The 22,080-nt window shown below is 49.4% G+C and overlaps 1 protein-coding gene across 2 annotated transcripts in view; it reads left to right on the forward strand.

Annotated features, from left to right (window-relative positions):
* BLTP2 (bridge-like lipid transfer protein family member 2) overlaps positions 1–22,080 on the forward strand; it is an 89,104-nt gene that overhangs the window by 45,103 nt on the left and 21,921 nt on the right. For both annotated transcript variants that reach the window (XM_077294354.1, XM_077294355.1), the window contains exons 17-26: positions 2,104–2,295; positions 3,923–4,125; positions 4,206–4,324; positions 4,615–4,835; positions 6,646–6,836; positions 6,929–7,028; positions 8,145–8,326; positions 9,136–9,430; positions 15,528–15,685; positions 16,816–17,022. In XM_077294354.1, coding sequence (XP_077150469.1) covers positions 2,104–2,295; positions 3,923–4,125; positions 4,206–4,324; positions 4,615–4,835; positions 6,646–6,836; positions 6,929–7,028; positions 8,145–8,326; positions 9,136–9,430; positions 15,528–15,685; positions 16,816–17,022 — 1,868 coding nt within the window. The remainder of the gene's footprint in view (positions 1–2,103; positions 2,296–3,922; positions 4,126–4,205; positions 4,325–4,614; positions 4,836–6,645; positions 6,837–6,928; positions 7,029–8,144; positions 8,327–9,135; positions 9,431–15,527; positions 15,686–16,815; positions 17,023–22,080) is intronic.

Here is a 22,080-nt window from a genome sequence, read left to right on the forward strand (position 1 = left end):
GACCCGAGAGCAATCGGGGCGGACGCACTAGTCCTTCCTTGGAGTCAGTTTTGCCTTCCTTACCTGTTTCCCCCCCCCTGCCCCTGCTTACCAGTCATCAGGACGATCAGGGCAGATGGTGTCCCGGTGATTCTCTTCGCCTCGGATTGGCCTCGCCGGGCGTGGTATGCAGAGCTGGTCCAACTCATCGCAGACGTTCCTTGGCACCTACCAGATCGTCCAGATCTAATTTCTCAGGGCCCAGTCTACCACCAGAACTCAGGGGCCCTGTGTTTGACGGCTTGGCCGTTGAATCCTGGGTTCTGACTCAAGCAGGTTTTTCCCGTGAGGTAGTTTCCACTTTGATCAATGCCCGAAAGCCGGTGTCATCGTGCATCTACCATCGGACCTGGAGGATTTTCTTTGAATGTTTTCAACATCCCTACCATCCTGGATTTCCTCCAATCCGATCTGGACTTGGGGCTTTCGCCGAGTTCCCTTAAAGGGCAGGTCTCGGCCTTGTCAGTCCTTTTTCAACGAAAAATTGCTTCCAAACCACAGGTCAGAACGTTCTTTCAGGGAGTCTCTCACGTGGTGCCTCCCTACTAAGCGCCTCTAGAGGCTTGGGACCTTAATCTGGTTCTAGGTGTCCTGCAGGAATCTCCCTTCGAGTCGTTGCAGGACATCTCTCTACCTCTCCTTTCATGGAAGGTGGCTTTTCTCGTCGCTATTACCGCGATCAGACGAGTCTCGGAGTTGGCTGCTCTTTTCTGTCGGACGCCGTTCCTTACATTCCACCCGGACAAGGTGGTCCTCAGACGTCCCCTACTTTCCTCCCAAAGGTGGTGTCTTCCTTCCACCTCAACGAGGATATCGTATTTCCGTCATTTTGTCCTGCTCCAATGCACTGCGTGGAGAAGGCTCTTCACTCCCTGGATCTTGTGAGAGCTCTCAGGAAGTACGTGTCTAGGATGTCACATTTTCGTCAGACGGAAGCTCTGTTTGTGCTCCTGGCTGGACATCGGAAGGGACTGGCCGCTTCTAAGTCGACAATCGCCAGATGGATTCGGTCGACTATTCAAGAGGCTTACCGTGTCAGAGGCAAGCCTATCTCTGCGGGCCTCAGGGCACACTCCACTCGGTCGGTGGGTGATTCCTGGGCCATTCAGAATCAAGCGTCTGCAGAGCAAGTTTGCAAAGCTGCGACCTGGTCTAGCCTGCACACCTTTTCAAAGCATTACAATGTCTATACTCGGGCATCTTCAGATGCAAGCCTGGGTAGGCGTATTCTGCAGGCAGCGGTAGCGCACCTGTAGACAGCAGGTGCCATACGTTTACACTGTTGGGTTGTTATTTCCCGCCCAGGGAATGCTTTTGGACATCCCACGGTACTGTGTCCCCCAATGTAGCGATGGAGAAATAGGGATTTTTGTGTACTCCCCGTAAAATGCTGCTGCCACTAGGAGGCTGACACTAAGTAAATACAAAAAGGGTTAGCTCCTCCTCTGCAGTATAAACAGCCCACTGGCTCCAGATAATACCAGTTCGGTAGCAAAGCAGTAGGAGATTAACAAAATTTAACCGTATGAACAACATGTCAGAGACTAAACACACATCATAGGCAACAAGCCAAAACGGGTGGGTGCTGTGTCCCCCAATGTGTGGCTCGGAGAAAAGGATTTTACAATGAGTACACAAAAAAATCCCTATTTAATGAGGCCAGAAAATCTGCTGGATTTGTGACGGCTATGCTCACTCATGCCATTTCTGCAGTGGTTTTGTCATGGTCTTTGCAGCAGTTTTTTGATTTTCTTTTTTTTATTGTACAAAATTTTAGCCATCCGATGCATTGACAGCCATTTTTACTTTAAGACATTAATTTCTTCATCCTAGTTCACCCAGCAGGTTCTCTGACCTCCTTTTGTTTTTAGCAAGCCATCTCATTTCTGCCACCGCATAGATACAAGTCTGATGACACTGTAGTGTGAAGTGTTGTCAGAGATCACTGGAGAAATGGAGGAGGAAACGTACTAGCCTCTCCTATGTGTATCCAGTATTGTGTCCGTACATCTGTCACCTAGAACTATTCTTGATGGTAACAATTTTCTGTCTTTTTCATTTCAGTGCGCATCCGTGATTATCCTAGATATCTCTTTGAGATCCGGGACTGGCATCTTTCTGGGCGACTGCTTGGCGCTGAGCAGGCTGGACAAGCAAGTGCACGCAGAAAGCAAGTTGTTCACTTAGGGGCACCGTGGGGGGATTCAACAGTGGAGAGGAACATGCCCCCACTAAAATTCTTCCATGACTTTCACTGTAAGTGCTCTGAATTATCTTTAGTCCTCCTTTGGGATAAAGCAAGTGTCCACTTATTTATCTGCGTGTCACTATGGCTAATGCTTATCTGAAGTTTTATAACGGGCATACGTCAACAAACTCCTAAAGGTACCTTCACACTAAACGATATCACTAGCGTTCCGTGACGTTGCAGCGTCCTGGCTAGCGATATCGTTGTGTTTGACAGGCAGCAGCGATAAGGATCCTGCTGTGACATCGTTGGTCGGAGAAGAAAGTCCAGAACTTTATTTCGTCGCTGGATCTCCCGTAGACATCGCTGGATCGGTGTGTGTGACACCGATCCAGCGATGTCTTCACTGGTAACCAGGGTAAACATCGGGTTACTAAGCGCAGGGCCGCGCTTAGTAACCCGATGTTTACCTTGGTTACCAGCGTAAACGTTAAAAAAAATAAAAAACACATACTCACATTCCGGTGCCCGGCGTCCGCTTCCCTGCACTCCTCCTGCATCCTGTGTAAGTGCTGGCCGTAAAGTAGAGCGGTGACGTCACCGCTCTGCTCTGTGGGAGATACCGGAGATGTTCGGCGCTGACACAGGATGCAGGAGGAGTGCAGGGAAGCGGACGTCGGGCACCGGAATGTGAGTATGTGTTTTTTTTTTTTTACATTTACGCTGGTAACCAGGGTAAACATCGGGTTACTAAGTGCTGCCCTGCGCTTAGTAACCCGATGTTTACCCTGGTTACCAGGGGACTTTGGCATCGTTGGTCGCTGGAGAGCGGTCTGTGTGACAGCTCTCCAGCGACCACACAACGACTAAACAGCGACGCTGCAGCGATCGGCATCGTTGTCTGTATCGCTGCAGCGTCGCTTAGTGTGAAGGTACCTTTACATTGCAGGGTAGTAAAAGACAATCACATAAATGAGGCTGTAAGTAAACTTGGCTTTTACTACCTTAACCAACAGTTTATTTAGTTTGGCGACCCTATATCTTCTGACCAATTCCCCTTAATTTTTTTTTAACAAACACAGATGGTGCTCTCCTTTCCCAGGTCCAGTGCTGGTTCTCTGCCGCTCTCCCAGTGATGTCATGACCACAGTGCAGTTGAATAGCGTTATATAACTATATATCCCGACTGCTGCTCCTCTGGTTTGATAGACCAACGTTGATATGTACCAATGGGAGTAATGCGGGGTGGGGGGGGGGGGGGGTGCTGCGCTGCGGGTGTGCTGTGCACCCAGTATGGACTTCATAAGGATCCGGATGAATCGAAACAGTATAGTTTATTCCCAACACGTTTCTAGGTTTACTGGACCTAATCATCAAGGGAACCACAATAAAGATTTTAAACTACGATCTATTTCTATTTATCTGAGTCCTGAGAATTCCCTACCGGCAGTGCAGCGCACCCGCAGGCAGCGCACCCGCAGGCAGCACACCCGCAGGCCTCCCTTGGATGCTTTCCTATGTACAATGTGCATATTCCTGTTGATACCCAGCTACTATCTCACCAGATAGTTTTGGATGCGCCGAAGATGCCTTATATGAGATATCCACTATAGAGTCTTAGAGGTAATGTTTTAGCTATGACCAGAAATCTGATCTGTGAGATTCTTTTATTTAGCTGTGACTTTTTTTTGGCAGCCGAAATTCAACTGTACACCATAGTTTGGGGACCATGTTGGGACCCAGCCTGGACCCTGGTCGGACAGTATGTTGACCTTCTTACCAAAACTTCTGTGGATCCCAGCGCCCCATTACCATGGTGGGACAAGAGCAGGCTATTGCTTCATGGACACTTCAGCATGGACATCGAGCAAGCTAATCTTCATCAACTTGCAACGGAGGTAAAGGACTCTTCGACCACAATGCAGGCCAAGTTTTGTGTGTGTAAAAGTCCATTATACCTCAGTGTTGCCTCCCTTAGGACCCATATAACACCACTGAGAACATGCACTGGGAGTGGAACCGGCTGAAGTTTGCCTGGAATCCTGGACAGTTCATCTTCAAAGGGGACTTGGATGTCAATGTGCGCACCGCTTCCAAGTGAGTGGGTGAAGCTGAATTCTCCTTCGTATCCTACATGACTAGCCACGTGTTACGTGCAGTTGCCTCCAGAGTCCTATGGCTTACTCATAGACACAATCTACCATAAGTGTAAAGCACCATAAGCCTCTGATGTGTGTGGGGCATTTGGATGTTTGCTGCTGTCGGTGCCCGCTTTCATGGTTTGCCATTCACAGTTGAGATTGGTGAATAAGTGGTCCATTTACACTCGGTGCTGCTTCCATTCACCACTCTCCATGTGAACATAAAATCTGTTTTATAATCTGCAGGTATGATGATTGCTGCTTCCTGCACTTGCCCGACCTCTGTATGACTTTCGATATGCAGTGGTTATGCCACGGAAACCCAGACGATCACCATAGTGTAGCACTTCGCTCCCCTGACGTCATTACTGAGTTCTCGGCCATTCAGCCTCATGACTCGTATCGTGCCTTCCGCTCCGAGAACCTCATACTCTCGATCAAAATGGATTTAACCCAGTCCCATATTGGTAGGTAATCGGTCTGCTTCTGGGTATCGGTTTTCTGAATAGTCTCTTCTGACATTAAAGCGTAATGTTTCCTATTATTTCTGACCCTGCCGAGTGTTTCCTTAGAATTTATCTGTCTTGACCTCACTAATGTGAAGGTAAGGGAGGATGAATAGGTGAGGTTTAGCAGATTATAGGCACCACTTCTACTGATCATTGAAGATCTTCTTGCTCAGATCTTTGCTGACGCATGTCATGAGAACAAGAGTTACACCTTAGATAAAGAGCTTGTCCGGTGAATCCCAAATTGTCACCGATCAATAGCATAGGTGATAACTTGCCAATCAGTCAGGGTCCGACCGCTGGGACCGCCATTGATCAGTGGAATATGGAACATCCGTGTATACGTGCAACCTGCCACTTCATTTATTCCCTAGGGCTCTGCACAGCTTTATCCCTCAGCCCTATAGAGAATGAATGGACTGGTGCTGCCACACCATTTTGTAACAGCGATTAAAGTTCCCATTCTGTCTGATGCATGTCCCAGCACCTAGATTATTCAATACAAGGTATTTTGCCACTTTTCATTCTTCCAAGTGTCTTTGCATTTTTTGCTTATTTATGGTTACTGGTGCCTTCAATACACCTGTCCCAGCAATGGGACATACGCCAATCACCAAGTTAACACCTATCCTTAGGATAGATGATAACCTTTTTTTTCTTTTTTTTAAACCAGACAATCCCTTTAAAAGTTATGTAAGTATTGCAACAAATGTGTGTTCTTAACTCCTCCGATGCTTCTTTCCATCTGATCTTTTCCGTAAAAAAAAAAACCCAAAGTACAAACTGCATAATTGTCTAGGGTAGCTAGGAGCAATTTCCCTAGGAGAAGTCATCAATACTAGATCGGCAGGGGTCCGACTATCATCACTGCATCTAACCAGCTGTTGAAGAGGCTGCTGCACTCATCCAGCCATTGACGCTAATGTAAAAATGCTGCAAAATCTTAAACAGCTGCATCGGCAAATACCAACTGATAACCTCTTATTTCGGCAGTAGAACTATGCGGCTCTGACCATGGGCAGCATGAAATAGTGATGGGCTCGCTTATTACAAAATACTATATTTTACTCTAAAGAATGGTTTGGAAAAGAATCCATTACAGGAAGACGTGTCCGTGGGGCGGGTTTCCTCCAGCTGCTTCCTCTACTGATCAGGGGGGTACAGGAAAGACCACCATGTGGGTAGAGGGAATACCCGGAGGTTTTTCTATGCTCCCGGAGTATGTGGCATATGTCATATGAGCTCTCACACTATTGGTGAATAAGAGGACAGCTGTCAAGTCACTTTGGCACACTTTTTTTCTTATCAGTGGCAAAGGAGACTTTTCCCCATAGGGGAGGCACTGGGGGCAGGTTCCCCTTAAAATATACTGTATATAGGTGCAGGAAAACAAAACAGCCAATGGTGAGCAAGAAACCGTCACAACGCATTCATGACTAGACGATATTGAGAACTACTTAGCTATTTCACAAACCTGGAAGGGGTTAAATGTCCTTAACAATTTCCATAATATACAAATTATCTCTGTCTATTGCCAGCTGTAGAGACAATATCCTGTGTAAGACAAGTGAAGGTCCAACCCTTGAATCATGAGTACGGATATCGGCCAAACCAGATTCTCCTTCTGAGGACAGTAATGTTTCTGACTTTTTGCTCTTCATCAGTACAGAGTAGGGTTGGGACAGAATAAGAAAGCTCAAAAGCAGCTTTTTTTCTGAATCCGTCATTCCAAGAACTTCTTTAAATTCTAAACCTTATGTTCTTACAGAAGTCTACCAGCCTCGCATTTTGGTTTATAGCAGTACCTTACGATGGATGCAGAATTTCTGGGCGACATGGAGCAGTGTCAGTCGCCCGATCTGCCGTGGGAAGCTATTTAATAACTTAAAGCCAGGGAAGAAGAAGCTGGGACAGCACTATAAGCAGCTTTCATACACGGCCTTATTTCCACAGCTGCAGGTGAGTAATCTGGACCCAATGGCGCCTCATCTACAAATGTAAAAAAAAGAATAACTGCGTAACGTACATGTGACCACCTGTGCTGTTTGCAGATCCACTACTGGGCATCCTTTGCACAGCAGCGAGGAATTCAGGTTGAGTGCAGTCAAGGAGAAATCTTTACCCGCGGAGTGCAGAGGCTGATCCCTCAAGGCAAGTCACAGACAGGATCCTGAACGTTTCACATCACTCATAATTATAAAGCATTATCCCTTTAAGGATTAACACTAACAAAGGCAACTACCTGCCTATTCTAACCGGCTCAGATCAGTCACTGTTGGCGTTTCTGCTGCACCACGTCAACAAAGCAGCTCTTCCTCTCCCGGGCTGTTCTGTCAACGGGTTGCGACTGCCCACGTCATGCTGATTGACAACTTGCTCTCTGCAGCTATGCAGCAGGGTGCCAGCTGTCACTCAGCATGACGTCGGCAGGCACACCCACTTCACAGAGTAGAGTGGAAGAGAAGTTGCTGCTCTGTCGACGTGATATCAGCAGAAGTATTTATATCGCCGACAGGAACGATCTGTTACTCCGCTATGCCGGCAGATATTGTGAGATAGTAACTACCTGCCTGTTATTTCTTAGGCCGATAGTAAAAAAAAAATACATAGTTCTGAATTCTCCTTTTAATAGGAGTGTGTCATCAGACACTGGCCACTAGGCTAATCTTAGACTAGTACTCCCTTTTTTTTTTTGTACAGAAGACTTTTCAGCAGCCTCATTATCATCACAGACAAAATTTCCATAAAAGTTGCACATCTATCTAAAGTAGTTGACACAAGATCCACCATCCTCAATCGGTGATGTGAGAGCTCATCTACCTCCCCTACCTTCACAAGACCTTATTCCAGATCAGAGCATGTCCAGATTATAAGCTGAGAAGGCTTTAATATAAACAGGATCGTTCCATTTTCCCTAAATGTCTATGTGCTCCACAGGATATGGGGGTCTGAATTTTAGTCTAGTGTAGTGTGTGTGTATATATATATATATATATATATATATATATATATATATATATATATATATATATATATATATATATATATATATATATATATATATATATATATATATATATATTTTTTTTTTTTTTAAAAAAAAGCAAACCTCAAATAATCAATGGAAAAAACTAAAAAAGTTATGGCTTGGTATTTTAAAAAGTAAAACAGAAATTGCAAGATCTCCTCATGTTTTAGTAAAAGAGTAGAATGTAGCATTCAGTAGTGTCTTTCTAACCCGGCTTTTATTTATCTCCTGTCTAACAGCTGGCACAGTAATGCGTCGCCTAATCTCAGAATGGAGCGTGCCACAGATGACCAGCAAATTAAATCTAGTAACTGTGCATCTAATGGCCTCTGCTTGTGATGAAAATGCCGACCACCAGATTGACAATCTTGTGCAGAAAACCCATCTGCTCAGCCTGTCCTCACTGAGTTATGAAAGGCAGGTAAGTACAGAAGACATAATGGCAAAGTGTATCCGTTATGAATAGTACTTCTATTTGCCATGGGAAGATTATTGTAGTTATAGCATCTAGTGATGAGCGAATGTGCTCAGATAAGGTGTTATCTAAGCATGCTCTGGTGGTTACCGAGTGTGTTCGTTGTACTTGAAAAAATGTTCGAGTCCCCGCGGCTGCATGCCTCGTGGCTGTTCGACAGCTGCAACACGTGCAGGGATTATTTGTCTGTTTCCGAAGTCTCCAGCCACACTCTCGCGAGGCCAACGATCATGGCATTTCTGAGGTCCATGATTTCGGACCCCCAGCAATCCTCAATTTATCTCCTACCTTGTGGAATAACCCTTTAACAATAAACATACTTAAGGCAATCTCAAGTGTGATTCCCTCTGTCCCTGCCACATCCCCCGCCATGAGGTTTTGAATTGTGGATTTAGCTTCTCACTTGTAGCTACTTGGGAGCAAGGTTGGGAAACGTTGAACTAGACAGAGGACAGTGCTGTTTTTGGATACTCTGCATATATTCTATTTTTTTATGTTACGAGTGCAAGGAAGGTAAAAAAAATAAATAATAAAATTGTTCGATTGTTCCCAAAACTTTAGTTAAAATGTTGTTAAAAATGATACAATGGCAGGTTTGTATTTCTGTATCTTGTCTGCCATCTGTGATATATGGGCTCTCTGCTTTCCAGTGTTGGATGTTCATTTGATAATCAATTAAATAAAACGTCATTGATTTAAAAATTGCATTTTTATTTGATGGCTGTTTATCTAAGATTTGTTTTACTCTCTGCCAGGAATTGTCTGCCACCGGTGAGGAGAACCCGACCTACACCCACCGTCTCCATCTGGTCGATCTTCGGGCGTCATGGACGACTTTAAACCGAGACATCGCGTTTGGGCTGTATGACGGTTACAAGAAAGCCGCCATATTGAAGCGGAATCTTTCCACCGAGGCCTTAAAAGGACTGAAAATTGACACTCAGCTGCAGGCCAAGAAGATAAAACGTGGCTCCGTGCGCAGCTTTCCTCCACCTAAAATAGTGGCCCCACCTGTGGTTACTGGACGGGCTGAGCGATCACCATCAGGAGGTGCGAAATGTTGCCTGCTTGCTTCTGCTTTAATGTAACGGGATGTTTGCTGGCATCTTCTTTCTTGCGTTACCCGCTGATTGCTTTTTTTTTCTCGCTTCATTGGGGGACACAGGTAACCATGGGTGTATGCTGCTGTCACTAGGAGGCTGACACTATGCAAATAAAGAAGAAGTAGCTCCTCCCCGGCAGTATACACCCTCCGACAGGCACCAGTCAACTCAGTTTTTGCTTAGTGTCTGTAGGAGACGGACCTGGATCTAACACCAGATCCGCATTTCTTTTACAGGGATTTGTTGTGTGTATTAACCTTTTCCCCTTTCTTTTTCAGACTCTTTCTTCAGGGTAACAGGGTGCAGTTCTTCTCACCCTTTTTTCCCCACTTTGAGCGACCGAGAGAGCAGTGTGGTATCACCCACATCGCACCCTCTCGGACCCCCTGGGCAGGACTTTGTCCTCTGTCACCCTTTCGGGTGTTCAGGGTGACCTTCTTCTCAGTGGCCAGTCCTGCCTGTTTCCCCCCCTCATCCCTCCCCTCGGAGTGGGCTGAGAGGAAGATGGCGGTCACTTCCAGTGACCGTCTCCCCCTGGTTAGGGGTCGACGCCGTCTTCTGCCCCGGAACTCGCGGCGCGGGAAGGAGGACTTCTTCCAGGACCCTCTAGTCTACAAGGGATCCTGATGTGTTCCTCAACTGCAGGTAGGGAGCCTTCAAGCAACAGTACCTCCCCCTCCCCCCCCCCCTTCCTCCCCTGTCCGGCAAGCGATCTCACAGATCTTACCAGGCTAGATGTGTTATACCCTTTTCAAGAGCCTCCTGTTGATAAGGAAGGGGGCTGCAGTATCGGGGACCTGGATGCGCAATCACCGCGGGACACGCTGGCATTTCCCTCCTTTTTATTGAAACCTGCGGGCCATTTTTTTTTTCTCTCTCCCGGCTTCTTTCTCCTTCATTCGGCGCTTACGCGCCCCCTTGTGGCGGCCGGCATTATTGCACCCGGGAGTTCAGCGCTTGGGGGCGTTTCTTACGTTTTCCCCCTTCAGCGCTTGTGCACGCCCACAGCGTCGCGCTGTCTCCACGCTCTTTCTGCGTCTTCCTGCTTCCTGTCAGCATCTGCTCACCGCGTGGGACACAGAATTCTCGGGGGAACGCAGGCACAGACTCCTGCGGCTACCGCTGTCGCTGTCCTTCAGCAGTCTCAGCGCTACTGCTCTCTGGGGCTCTACTACTCCCGGCAGTATTTCTCCTCTCCTGGACAAGGTAATATCCACCTATGTCCGACCCCACTCTGGCCTTTGCCACTACGGCCATCTATTACGCCTGTGCTCTCTGCAAGAAAAAGTGGGCCTCAGGTCAGCCTTCCCCTTTCTGCCCGTCCTGCGTTCCTCCCACCATGTCAGCTCCCCTGGAAGCTCCTAGGTCCCGGGATGAGTGCACCCCCCTCCCCCGGAGTGGGCTGTTGCAATGTCTCAATCAGTGTCTGACCTGACTAAGGTGTCTCAGTCCCTGGTCCAGGCACTTGAACGTATCCCGCTTCTCTCTAATGCCACCAGTGCCGCGAACGCCTCACACGGCGATTCGCTCTCACCTGTCCAAGACCCTCACAGAGGCAGACCGGACAAAAGAGACAGAAAAAGGACCTTATCTAGGTCCTCCTCCAGTTCCCCGGACCATATCGGGATTCCCCTATCTGCCCGTTCCCCTTCCTCACAGGCGGACCTCGGGTCTGACGTAACCTCTCAGTCGGAATCTGACTCGGATGCAGATCAGACTTCCGGAACACAGGATATGGTCGATAGCCTTATTTCAGCTATCATTCAGACGTTTGATCTTAAGGAGGATGAGGCAAGCTCTCAGGACGTCTCCGTTGCGTTTAAACGGATTAAACGTCCCTCTAGGGTTTTTCCTAATCACAAGGAGTTTGACAACACTACCTCCACTCACTGGGAAAACCCTGGTAAGCGTTTCCCTGGCAGGAAACGGCTAGACGTGTTATACCCTTTTCACTCCGACCTGGTCTCCAAATGGTCCGAGTCTCCTAAGGTCGACCCCCCCCGTGTCCAGGCTATCCTCACAGACAGTTCTGTCTATCCTGGACGCGGCTTCCCTTAAGGATCCCACGGACAGACAGATCGAGGCGCTAGCAAAATAGGCATTTGAGGCTTCCGGAGCCTCCCTTTGCCCTAGTTTCTCCTCGTCATGGGTAGCCAAGGCTGTATCAGCCTGGGCCAAGACCCTGCGCAGGGGCATCTTGGCCTCTGCTCCTGCTGAGGAACTGTCTGATTTGGCGGATCAGATTTCTCTTGCAGGAAAATACCTCATGAATGCCTCCCTTGATGCAGCGGCCTGCTCCACCAGGGCTAACAGCAACATTGTGGCCATTCGCCGGATTCTCTGGCTAAAGGCGTGGAACGTTGACCCCGTCTCTAAGAAATCGCTCACTGGTCTGCCCTTCCAGGGTTCAAGACTCTTCGGCACGCAGCTAGATCAAATGATCTCGGACTCTACGGGTGGTATGAGTACCTCCTTACCCCAGTCCAAGCCGAAACGTCCCTTCAACAGGAGGGGCCCCCAGTCCTTTCGCCCCTTTCGGTCCTTTACCTCCTCAGGAAACCCCAACCAGGACCGTTCCTCCTCGCAAGGGGACCGAAGAAAACCTTCTTTCAGGCCTCCACCGCGCTGGAGAGCTAAGAGCCACCCCGCAAAACCATCTGGATCTCGGGGCCACAGGTTTTCTAATAAATGACGGGTCGCCCCCACCTGGAAATCCTTCCAGGGTGGGAGGCCGCCTTCTTCTGTTCTCAGAGGTTTGGCTATCAGTAGTCGACGACGCCTGGGTCAGGGAGATCGTCACGTCAGGCTACAAAATAGAATTTTCTTCGCCCCCAGGAAGTTGTTTCCTCCTCTCTCGTCCTCCCAAACAGCCCTCTCATCTCACAGGACTTCTCCAGGCAGTAGATTCCCTCCTCGCTTCAGGAGTCGTAGTGCCGGTTCCTTATCGCGAGCAGTTTTCGGGTTTTTACTCAAACCTGTTCGTGGTTCCAAAAAAGGACTGCTCTCTCCGTCCGATTTTGGATCTCAAGCGATTGAACCGCCATCTACGGATTCGGCACTTCAGAATGGAATCTCTGCGCTCGGTGATCGCGTCCATGGAACCGGGAGAGTTTCTGTGCTCCATGGACATTCGGGATGCGTATCTTCACGTTCCGATTTGCGTACAGCATCAGAGATTCCTCCGGTTCGCGATCCAAGAGCACCATTACCAGTTCACGGCCCTCCCTTTCGGGCTGGCGTCTGCTCCCAGGGTCTTAACGAAGGTCATGGCAGCTGTCATGCCCATTCTGCGCTCAAAAGGGATTTTGGTAATCCCATACCTCGACGACCTCTTGATCAAAGGCTCATCCTGTCGGGATTGCAGCCAGAGCCTCCAGCTTACTCTGGACACCTTGGTTCGCCTCGGCTGGATAATCAACTACCAGAAGTCTTCCTTGATTCCAGTCCAGCGTCTGGAGTTCCTAGGCATGGAATTCAACACCTTTCGGGCTCAGGTCTTCCTCCCCAAGGAGAAGTTCCTTTCTCTTCGTCGGGGTGTCAGAGCGCTAAAGGGCCCGAACCCTCTGTCCTTCCGCCTCGCCATGAGGGTTCTGGGGAAAATGGTCGCTTCTATGCTCAGTTCCACTCTCGTCCCCTCCAGCTGGCCCTTCTGTCTGCCTGGGACAGGAACCCGCTTTCCCTGGACCGTCCGTTTCGCCTCTCCTCCAAGGTGAAGCAGTCTCTCTCTTGGTGGACGCTGTCCTCTTCCATTCTGCGCGGGAGGTCATTTCTCCCTCCCCGCTGGCAGGTGATCACCACCGACGCCAGTCTCCAGGGTTGGGGAGCAGTCTTTCTCCACCTCACAGCCCAGGGCCGCTGGACTGCTCAGGAGGCGTGCCTACCTATCAACCTCTTGGAAATCCGAGCCATCTTCCTAGCCCTCATCCGCTGGGAGTCCCTCCTCTCGGGAAAGCCGGTCCGCATTCAGTCGGACAGCGCCACAGCCGTGGCATACATAAACCACCAGGGAGGGACTCGCAGCAGTCACGTCATGACGGAAGTGGCAAAAATTCTTTGTTGGGCGGAGGGTCACGTTCCCTCTCTGTCAGCCGTCCACATTCCAGGGGTGGACAATTGGGAAGCCGACTTTCTAAGTCGCCAGGGCATCGTGGCGGGCGAGTGTTCTCTTCTTCCCGCAATCTTCAGGCAGATTTGCCAGCGGTGGGGCGTTCCAGACGTCGACTTGATGGCCTCCCGGGCAAACCACAAGGTTCCCCAGTACGTCTCCAGATCTCGGGATCCGATGGCCGTCGGATGCGACGCTCTCGTGGGCCCAGTTCCAGATGCCTTATCTGTTTCCATCCCTCCCCTTGATCCCAAGGGTCGTAAAAAAGATCAAGATGGAAGGGGTCCCCGTACTCTTGGTAGCTCCAGATTGGCCTCGCAGGGCCTGGTATGCGGAGCTGGTGAACATGCTATCGGACGTTCCGTGGAGGCTTCCGGATCTTCCGGACCTTCTTTCGCAGGGGCCCCTCTTCCACCCGAATTCTCGGTCTCTGAATTTAACGGTATGGCCGTTGAGGCCGCGGTCCTGAAGAACGCGGGTTTTTCTCATAGCGTCATCCAGACTATGATAAGAGCGAGAAAACCGGCTTCTTCACGTATTTACCACAGATGTTGGAAGGCCTTTTTCCGGTGGTGTCAGGACAACAATCTGTTTCCTAGGACTTTTTCCCTTCCTTCCATTCTCAGCTTCCTTCAAACGGGTCTAGATTCGGGTCTTTCTCTTAGCACCTTGAAGGGTCAGATCTCCGCTCTATCCATTCTTTTTCAAAGAGACCTGGCTTCCCTGCCTCCAGTGAGGACCTTCATCCAGGGGGTCGCTCATATAGCTCCCCCTTATCGTTCTCCTGTCGAGCCTTGGGATCTCAACCTCGTCTTAGACGCCCTCCAGCTGGCGCCCTTTGAACCGATTCTGGACGTTTCCTTTTCACTTCTATCCTGGAAGGTAGCCTTTTTGGTCTCCATCACCTCCATTAGAAGGGTGTCGGAGCTGGCGGCATTATCCTGTCGTTCTCCCTTTCTAGTCCTGCATCAGGACAAAGTGGTTCTTCGTCCAGTTCCTTCCTTCCTTACCGAAGGTAGTCTCATCTTTTCATATCAATGAGGACATTGTCATCCCTTCTTTTTGCCCTTCCCCGGTTCATCCCCTGGAGAAATCTCTTCACAAGTTGGATGTGGTCAGGGCTATCTGGATTTACCTCGCCAGAACTGCCTCTTTTCGTCAGGCCGATCCTCTGTTCGTCGTCTCGGATGGGCGTCGAAAGGGACTCCCCGCCTCCAAGTCCACAATTGCTCGTTGGATCCTTTCGGCGGTTCTGGAGGCATACTGTGTCCAAGACAAACCGCCCCCTTCAGGGGTGAAAGCTCACTCTACCCGGGCTGTGAGCGCTTCCTGGGCAGTTCGTCACCAAGCTTCTGCTTCGCGGGTTTGCAAGGCCGCTACGTGGTCATCCATTCACACCTTTGTCAAATTCTACACGGTGCATACTCAGGCTTCCGCGGACGCGAGCCTGGGTAGGAGGATACTGCAGGCAGCGGTTTCTCACCGGCCGACCTAACGCCTCTTTTTCTGCAGAATACCCGCCCTAGGGACTGCTTTTGGACGTCCCATGGTTACCTGTGTCCCCCAATGAGGCGAGAAAGAAAGAGGGATTTTTGGTTCTTACCGTAAAATCTTTCTTGGAGCCTTCATTGAGGGACACAGCACCCTCCCTTGAAGTTGTACCGTGTTGGCCAACGGGCCGTTGTTGTGGGTTGGTACATAGGTTGAGTTTTATATTACCTGTTCCTTCTACTGCTTTTGCACCAACTGAGTTGCCTGGTGCCTGTCGGAGGGTGTATACTGCCGGGGAGGAGTTACTTCTTCTTTATTTGCATAGTGTCAGCCTCCTAGTGACAGCAGCATACACCCCATGGTTACCTGTGTCCCCCAATGAAGGCTCCTAAAAAAGAGATTTTACGGTAAGAACCAAAAATCCCTCTTTTTCCCCATGGTTCTCTAGGAGCAGACATGCTGCAGAAGCTGATTGAAGAGACTGATAAGTTTGTGGTGTTCACAGAAGAGGAGTCTGGGGTGAGCGAGCAGTTGTGCGGAAAAGCCGCCTGCCAAGACCAAGATATCTACAACCACAACTGGCTCATAGAGCTGGTGAACTGCCAGGTAGGAATTCTGGTGGAATCACGGGATCTTCTGATCGCTTGTTGAGAAAATTGCACGTGAAAAGCGTTCGGAGGATGGTGGGGTGTTTTACAGGACTCGAAAAAACATGGCTGCTCTCTTGCCAAAACAGCGCCACATTCATCCACAGCTTGTATCTGGTATTATAGCTCAGCTCTATGAAAGGGGTGTCCACTACTGACAACCGCTGAGTATTCCCCAGTGTAACCGAAAAATAACCGATACTCTCCTCCCGCACGAGTTCCAGCTCACATGAGAATTGCGCTTGAGCCCTGCGGCCATGAACGGGCTGCAGTTTTCACATTTCCTTTAGTTTGTCCAAAGGTGTCAACGATGAAGCCCATCAGCGACCGCTGATTAGCTGCAGTGCTCACGTGGCAAACCAATGTCATGCACCTGTTCGGGGGTGGGAGCATGCGTTATTGTTATGGTTTACTGCTGCACACAACTTGTGGACAGAGGGGAGACTGTTTATGGTAGAAAGCAGCCATGTTATATTTAATTAATTAATATTTAATTCTGGACAACCCCTTTAATTAGGAAACTGAAGAAAATACTATGAAATGGCTGTAGCCATGTATTAAGACAGAGATTGTCAAAGAGTAATAACGTTAGAGGCATCAAAGAAACGAGCAGGTGTTTTGCATGATTCATTGTAAAGGCCCTAGCCTGAGCACGTTGGGTCTTCACGTTTCTTAAATGACATCCCTTTAGCTACAGAAGCTAAAGCTGGCCATACACAGGAGATAGTTGTCTGCCATGCTGCAAAGAAAAGACCTTCATGTCAGAATTGGTATTAGTCACATCCAGGCCGTGGTGCCTGAGGGGTCCCAAAGGCTACCCCCAGGATAACTGGGCAATCATGGGTGAGGAGAACTTGGTAAGATCTTATCTTGGAGTCCAGAAGCTGTAAGTGACATCTCTACCATCTTGACCAATTCCAGTTTCCACCCAAATCTAACACTCTGGATCCACTTATGTTTAACTAATTTGTATTGAACTCCAGGTATATGATAATACTTGTAATGGGCCCCATTTCAGTGTTCTGCTTATTTTTACAGTCCTCATTGGTTCTGTGGTCCCATGTACGTACATCTTGTTTTTTTCTACAGATGGTGCTTCGAGGAGCAGAAACAGAAGGTTGCGTGATTGTGTCTGCAGCAAAAGCCCAGCTCTTGCAGTGTCAACATCATCCTTCTTGGTATGGAGACACTCTAAAGCAGAAGACTTCATGGACGTGCCAACTGGACAGTATGCAGTACTTTGCCACTACTGAGAGCAGTCCAAGTGATGGCGAGGATGGGCAATGTTGGCTGGAGGTCAGTCCTTCGCTATTCTTTATCATTGCTTTACAATATTACTTGTCTATTATGGTCTGTTGTCTTCCATGCTTCTTTACTCTTGTCGCCTCATTGGGGGACACAGGACCATGGGTGTTATGCTGCTGTCCACTAGGAGGCGACACTATGCATAATCTGAAAAAGATTAACTGTGGCTCCTCCTCTGCAGTATACACCCCTGGATGGCATCAGCCTTCTCCAGTTTTTGCTTAGTGTCGCATAGGAGGCACACCTAAGATTTTTTTCTTTTACTCCGTTTTTTTCCGACGAATTACAGATGAAGAAAAGAGGGTCTCCTGTGAGACTCCCGGCATGGCTCCTTCCTCGGGGTGCCCGGTTGAAGTAGAGATGGCTATTCCCCATGTTGCTCCTTCCCCAGTCCCTCGGGTGCTGGTTCGAAGTCGAGACCCCCCCTCCTTCCCCAATTCCTTTTGATTTCTGGGTTGAGGTCGAGGCGAGGATAAAGGCCCCTGAAGGTGACAACAGCACCCTCCCTAATCCCCCTCTGGGGATATTAGGTTGAGACACCTCAGGTAGGGCCTGTACAGGCAGCACTCTGCAGCTCCCAGCAATGGGCTAGCACACTGCGCCTGCATCCAGGGACCCCAGCCCAGCTGCGGACTCCTGTTGGGGCCGGGGGGAGTGCAGGCAGGCATGGCACAGACAGACACAGGGCTCCCTGCGCCCCTGTCTCTGCGGCAGCACCAGCTCTATACTGCCTCAGGGGGACCCCTCACCGGGCCCCCCTTCCGATTACAGCCCCACCGCTATCCTGCCTTTAAATCCGGAGTGGTCCGGTTCAGATCCGACCCCCTCCCGGACTTTCACGCCGGCCTGGAGCCCTTCTGGGCATCAGGCATCTAATTTAGGCCCTGGCATCGGCCTAGCTAAAGCCACCGCCTCCTCTCCACCCCCCGGCCCGCCCCCGGATGACAAATATGACACTCTACAGTGTCATAGAGGGGGCGGATCGAGACAGACAGGGCGCGTTTTTACACAGCTTTGCCGCCTTTTTCTCAGCTCTCCGCCCCCTTCTCCCCCTCCCTCTTCTCCTCGGCGGCCATTTCTACTGCAGCAACGATTAACTCTGCACCTCCCGGTCAGCAGGACCAGGCAGCCAGTCTCCGGGGGGCACAAGACTGTGGATCTTCGGCGCTGGACCTAGGGGCATACTGGTGGGGTAAGATCACAGCTGGGTTGTTTTACTCGGCTGTGAATCCATATTACCTATAAGGCTCCCCTATAGGTTTCTCTACCCCTGTAAGGTCCTTTGCATAGCAGCCCTTCTGCACTCTGTGCACTATGCCGGGCTCAAGGTCCAAGAGAACCAGGCAGGACTGCTATTATGCATTCTGTACAGCCTGCTGGACCGCTCTCCCCAGTGGCAGCACGTAACGCGCTGCCAGGACTGCATCCAGACTACTGCGTCAGAGCCCCAAGAAGCCCCTGCCAATGCCTCGGTGTCTAATGCCACGCCGGAATGGGTCACTCAGAGGTCGCAATCTATGACGCAGTCTATAGATAACCAAACCTCCACATTGCTTCAGGCTCTGCAGAGTCATGCCTCAGCTATGACCGCTACCCAGCAAAGGGAGAGCTTGACTCAGGAACAGAACGACCTAGCACATCCACGTCTAGGTTAGGACGCAAGCGGACCCATAGGTCAAGTCCATCTGCGTCATCCCATAGCACACGGTCATCCCCTTCTAGGGAGAGACACCGTAGTTCCAAGTCATCTAGACCGTGCCCTTCCAAGAGCAGACAATGCAGAGCTCCGCAGTCCCCGACCAGAGAAGGCCTCCTCCCCAGCTCACCCAGTAGGGGACGCCTCAGTTATACACAGGATTCGGAAGGCATCTGTGACTCTGACTCAGACAGGGAAATGGAGGCGTCCATGATCCCAATCCCCCCTAGCAATACAGCGCTAGTCGAGGACATAATCTCTTCCCTCCATCGGGTGCTGGACATTTCTAATCTTCCACCAGAGGATTTCCTTTGAAGGACCTCTGAAGCCGCCTAAGGTTTTCTCTAACCACCCAGAGTTTAAAGCGATCCTTATAGAGCAGCTCTCACAACCTGAGAAAAAATTCGCTAATCGCAAATATCTGGAGGCAAGGTTCCTTTTCCCACAGAAGGACACCAAGGAATGGACAGATCCACCCGAAGTGGACCCCCTAGTCTCTAGTCTAGCAGCACTGACTCTCCTTTCACTGCCAGATAGCTCAGGGACGCAGCAGACCGGCAGTTAGAACGCATGGCTCGTTCAATTTTCGAGGCGGCAGGGGGCCTCCTTGGCTCCCGCGTTCGCTTCAGTTTGGGCTGCCAAGGCCATACTGGCTTGGGCCAAAAATTTACGAGCTGGCCTCCAAGCATCTGCTCCTGAGCTGTCGAATTAAGTGGTTCAAATAGCAGTTGTAGCAGATTACATGCTTCATGCAGCTCTGTGTTCAGCAGAGCGTAGCGGGGACAGCATCAAACGCCATCACGATTCGGCGTATCCTCTGGCTGTGGAATGGAAAGTGGACACAGCCTCAAAGAAGTCCCTCACGCACCTCCCGTATCTCAGTGGGTGACCTTTCGGTGAAAAGTTGGACACCATGATATCCAACGCCACCGGGGGGGGGAAGAGTACCTCTGTCCATCAACTGAAACCTATACGCACTTACAAGAAGTGTAACAAAACCGATTCCGATCCTTTCGGAATTCCTCGGGCTGGTTCGTCTCGCGTCCAGCACAAAATCGTAACCGTTCCCCACACAGGGGACAACTCATGGTCGACGCAAAGGTCGGACAAGACCTGGCAGTTAAAAGCAGGCCAGTCAAAGCCCAAAGGAGGTAAACCTCAGATTTTTTCCTCCTCATGACTCACGGACCCCGGAAGACATCCCACCCGTAGGCGGCCGACTTTGCTCTTCCAGCAAGTCTGGATGCCTACTACAGAAGACAGGTGGGTCAGGGAACTAGTGTCTTCCGGATACAAGATAGTGTTAAACCTCCAACCCACCGAACCGAGTCTTCCTCTCTGTTCCCCCAAAACAGCCAGCCAAGGCTCGTGCCTTCCACCAAGCGGTTCCCTCGCTTCTTCAAGCAGGAGTCATAGTACCGGTTCCCACGGCCGGGCGCTTCCGAGGGTTCTACTCCAATCTATTTGTAGTCCCCAAGAAAGGAGGCAGCGTACTGCCCATACTGGACCTAAAACAACTCAACAAATATGTACGGGTTCGTCACTTCCGCTGGAGTCCCCTTCGGTCCATCATTGCGTCCATGGAGAAGGGAGAATATCTCGCCTTCGTAGAAATACAAGACGCATACCTGCATATACCGATTGCACCTGCTCGTCAGAGTTTTCTCAGGTTCGCAATCGACCAGGACCACTACCAGTTCGTGGCTCTTCCGTTCGGACTCGCCACAGCTCCCAGAGTGTTTACCAAGTCATGGCAGCAACCATGGACGTCCTGCACTCCAGAGGCATAGTAGTCGTTTCATACCTGGACGATCTACTCATCAAGACTCCTACCTTCAAGGACTGCGAACTCAGCGTCTCAATCACAATCGACACTGTTACATAGTTATTAAGGTTGAAGGAAGACTTTAAGTCCATCTAGTTCAACCCATAGCCTAACCTAACATGCCCTAACATGTTGATCCAGAGGAAGGCAAAAAAAAAACCCATGTGGCAAAGAGTAAGCTCCACCTTGGGGAAAAAGAATTCCTTCCCGACTCAACATACGGCAGTCAGACTAGTTCCCTGGATCAACGCCCTATCAAGGAATCTAGTGTATATACCCTGTAACATTATACTTTTCCAGAAAGGTATCCAGTCCCCTCTTAAATTTAAGTAATGAATCACTCATTACAACATCATACGGCAGAGAGTTCCATAGTCTCACTGCTCTTACAGTAAAGAATCCGTGTCTGTTATTATGCTTAAACCTTCTTTCCTCCAGACGTAGAGGATGCCCCTTTGTCCCTGTCACCGGTCTATGATTAAAAAGATCATCAGAAAGGTCTTTGTACTGTCCCCTCATATATTTATACATTAACATAAGATCACCCCTTAGCCTTCATTTTTCCAAACTAAATAGCCCCAAGTGTAATAACCTATCTTGGTATTGCAGACCCCCCAGTCCTCTAATAACCTTGGTCGCTCTTCTCTGCACCCGTTCCAGTTCAGCTATGTCTTTCTTATACACCGGAGACCAGAACTGTGCACAGTATTCTAAGTGTGGTCGAACTAGTGACTTGTATAGAGGTAAAATTATGTTCTCCTCATGAGCATCTATGCCTCTTTTAATGCATCCCATTATTTAATTTGCCTTTGTAGCAGCTGCCTGACACTGGCCACTGAATATGAGTTTGTCATCCACCCATACTCCCAGGTCTTTTTTATTGACGGTTTTGCCCAGAGTTTTAGAATTAAACACATAGTTATACATCTTATTACTTCTACCCAAGTGCATGACCTTACATTTATCCCCATTAAAGCTCATTTGCCATTTATCAGCCCAAGCTTCTAGTTTACATAAATCATCCTGTAATATAAAATTGTCCTTCCCTGTATTGATTACCCTGCAGAGTTTAGTGTCATCTGCAAATATTGAAATTCTACTCTGAATGCCCCCTAAAAGGTCATTAATAAATATGTTAAAAAGAAGAGGGCCCAATACTGACCCCTGTGGTACTCCACTGCTAACCGCGACCCAGTCCGAGCGTGCTCCATTAATAACCACCCTTTGTTTCCTATACCTGAGCCAGCTCTCAATCCACTTACACATATTTTCCCCTATCCCCATTATTCTCATTTTATGTAACAACCTTTTGTGTGGCACCGTATCAAAAGCTTTTGAAAAGTCCATATACACTGAGTCGCATGGGCTGGTTAGTCAACCTACAAAGGTCATCACCAACCCTGAGTCTGTCTCTGACCTTCCTGGGAATGCTATACAACACCTCCAGGGGTCTAGTGCTCTTTCCCAGGCACAAGGCACTGGCTCTCCGCCTAGGAGTTCACATCCTCTTCCGCAAACCCCCTCAATC

This window comes from Ranitomeya variabilis, chromosome 3 (genome assembly GCF_051348905.1).
Source record: "Ranitomeya variabilis isolate aRanVar5 chromosome 3, aRanVar5.hap1, whole genome shotgun sequence".
Classification (NCBI taxonomy): domain Eukaryota; kingdom Metazoa; phylum Chordata; class Amphibia; order Anura; family Dendrobatidae; genus Ranitomeya; species Ranitomeya variabilis.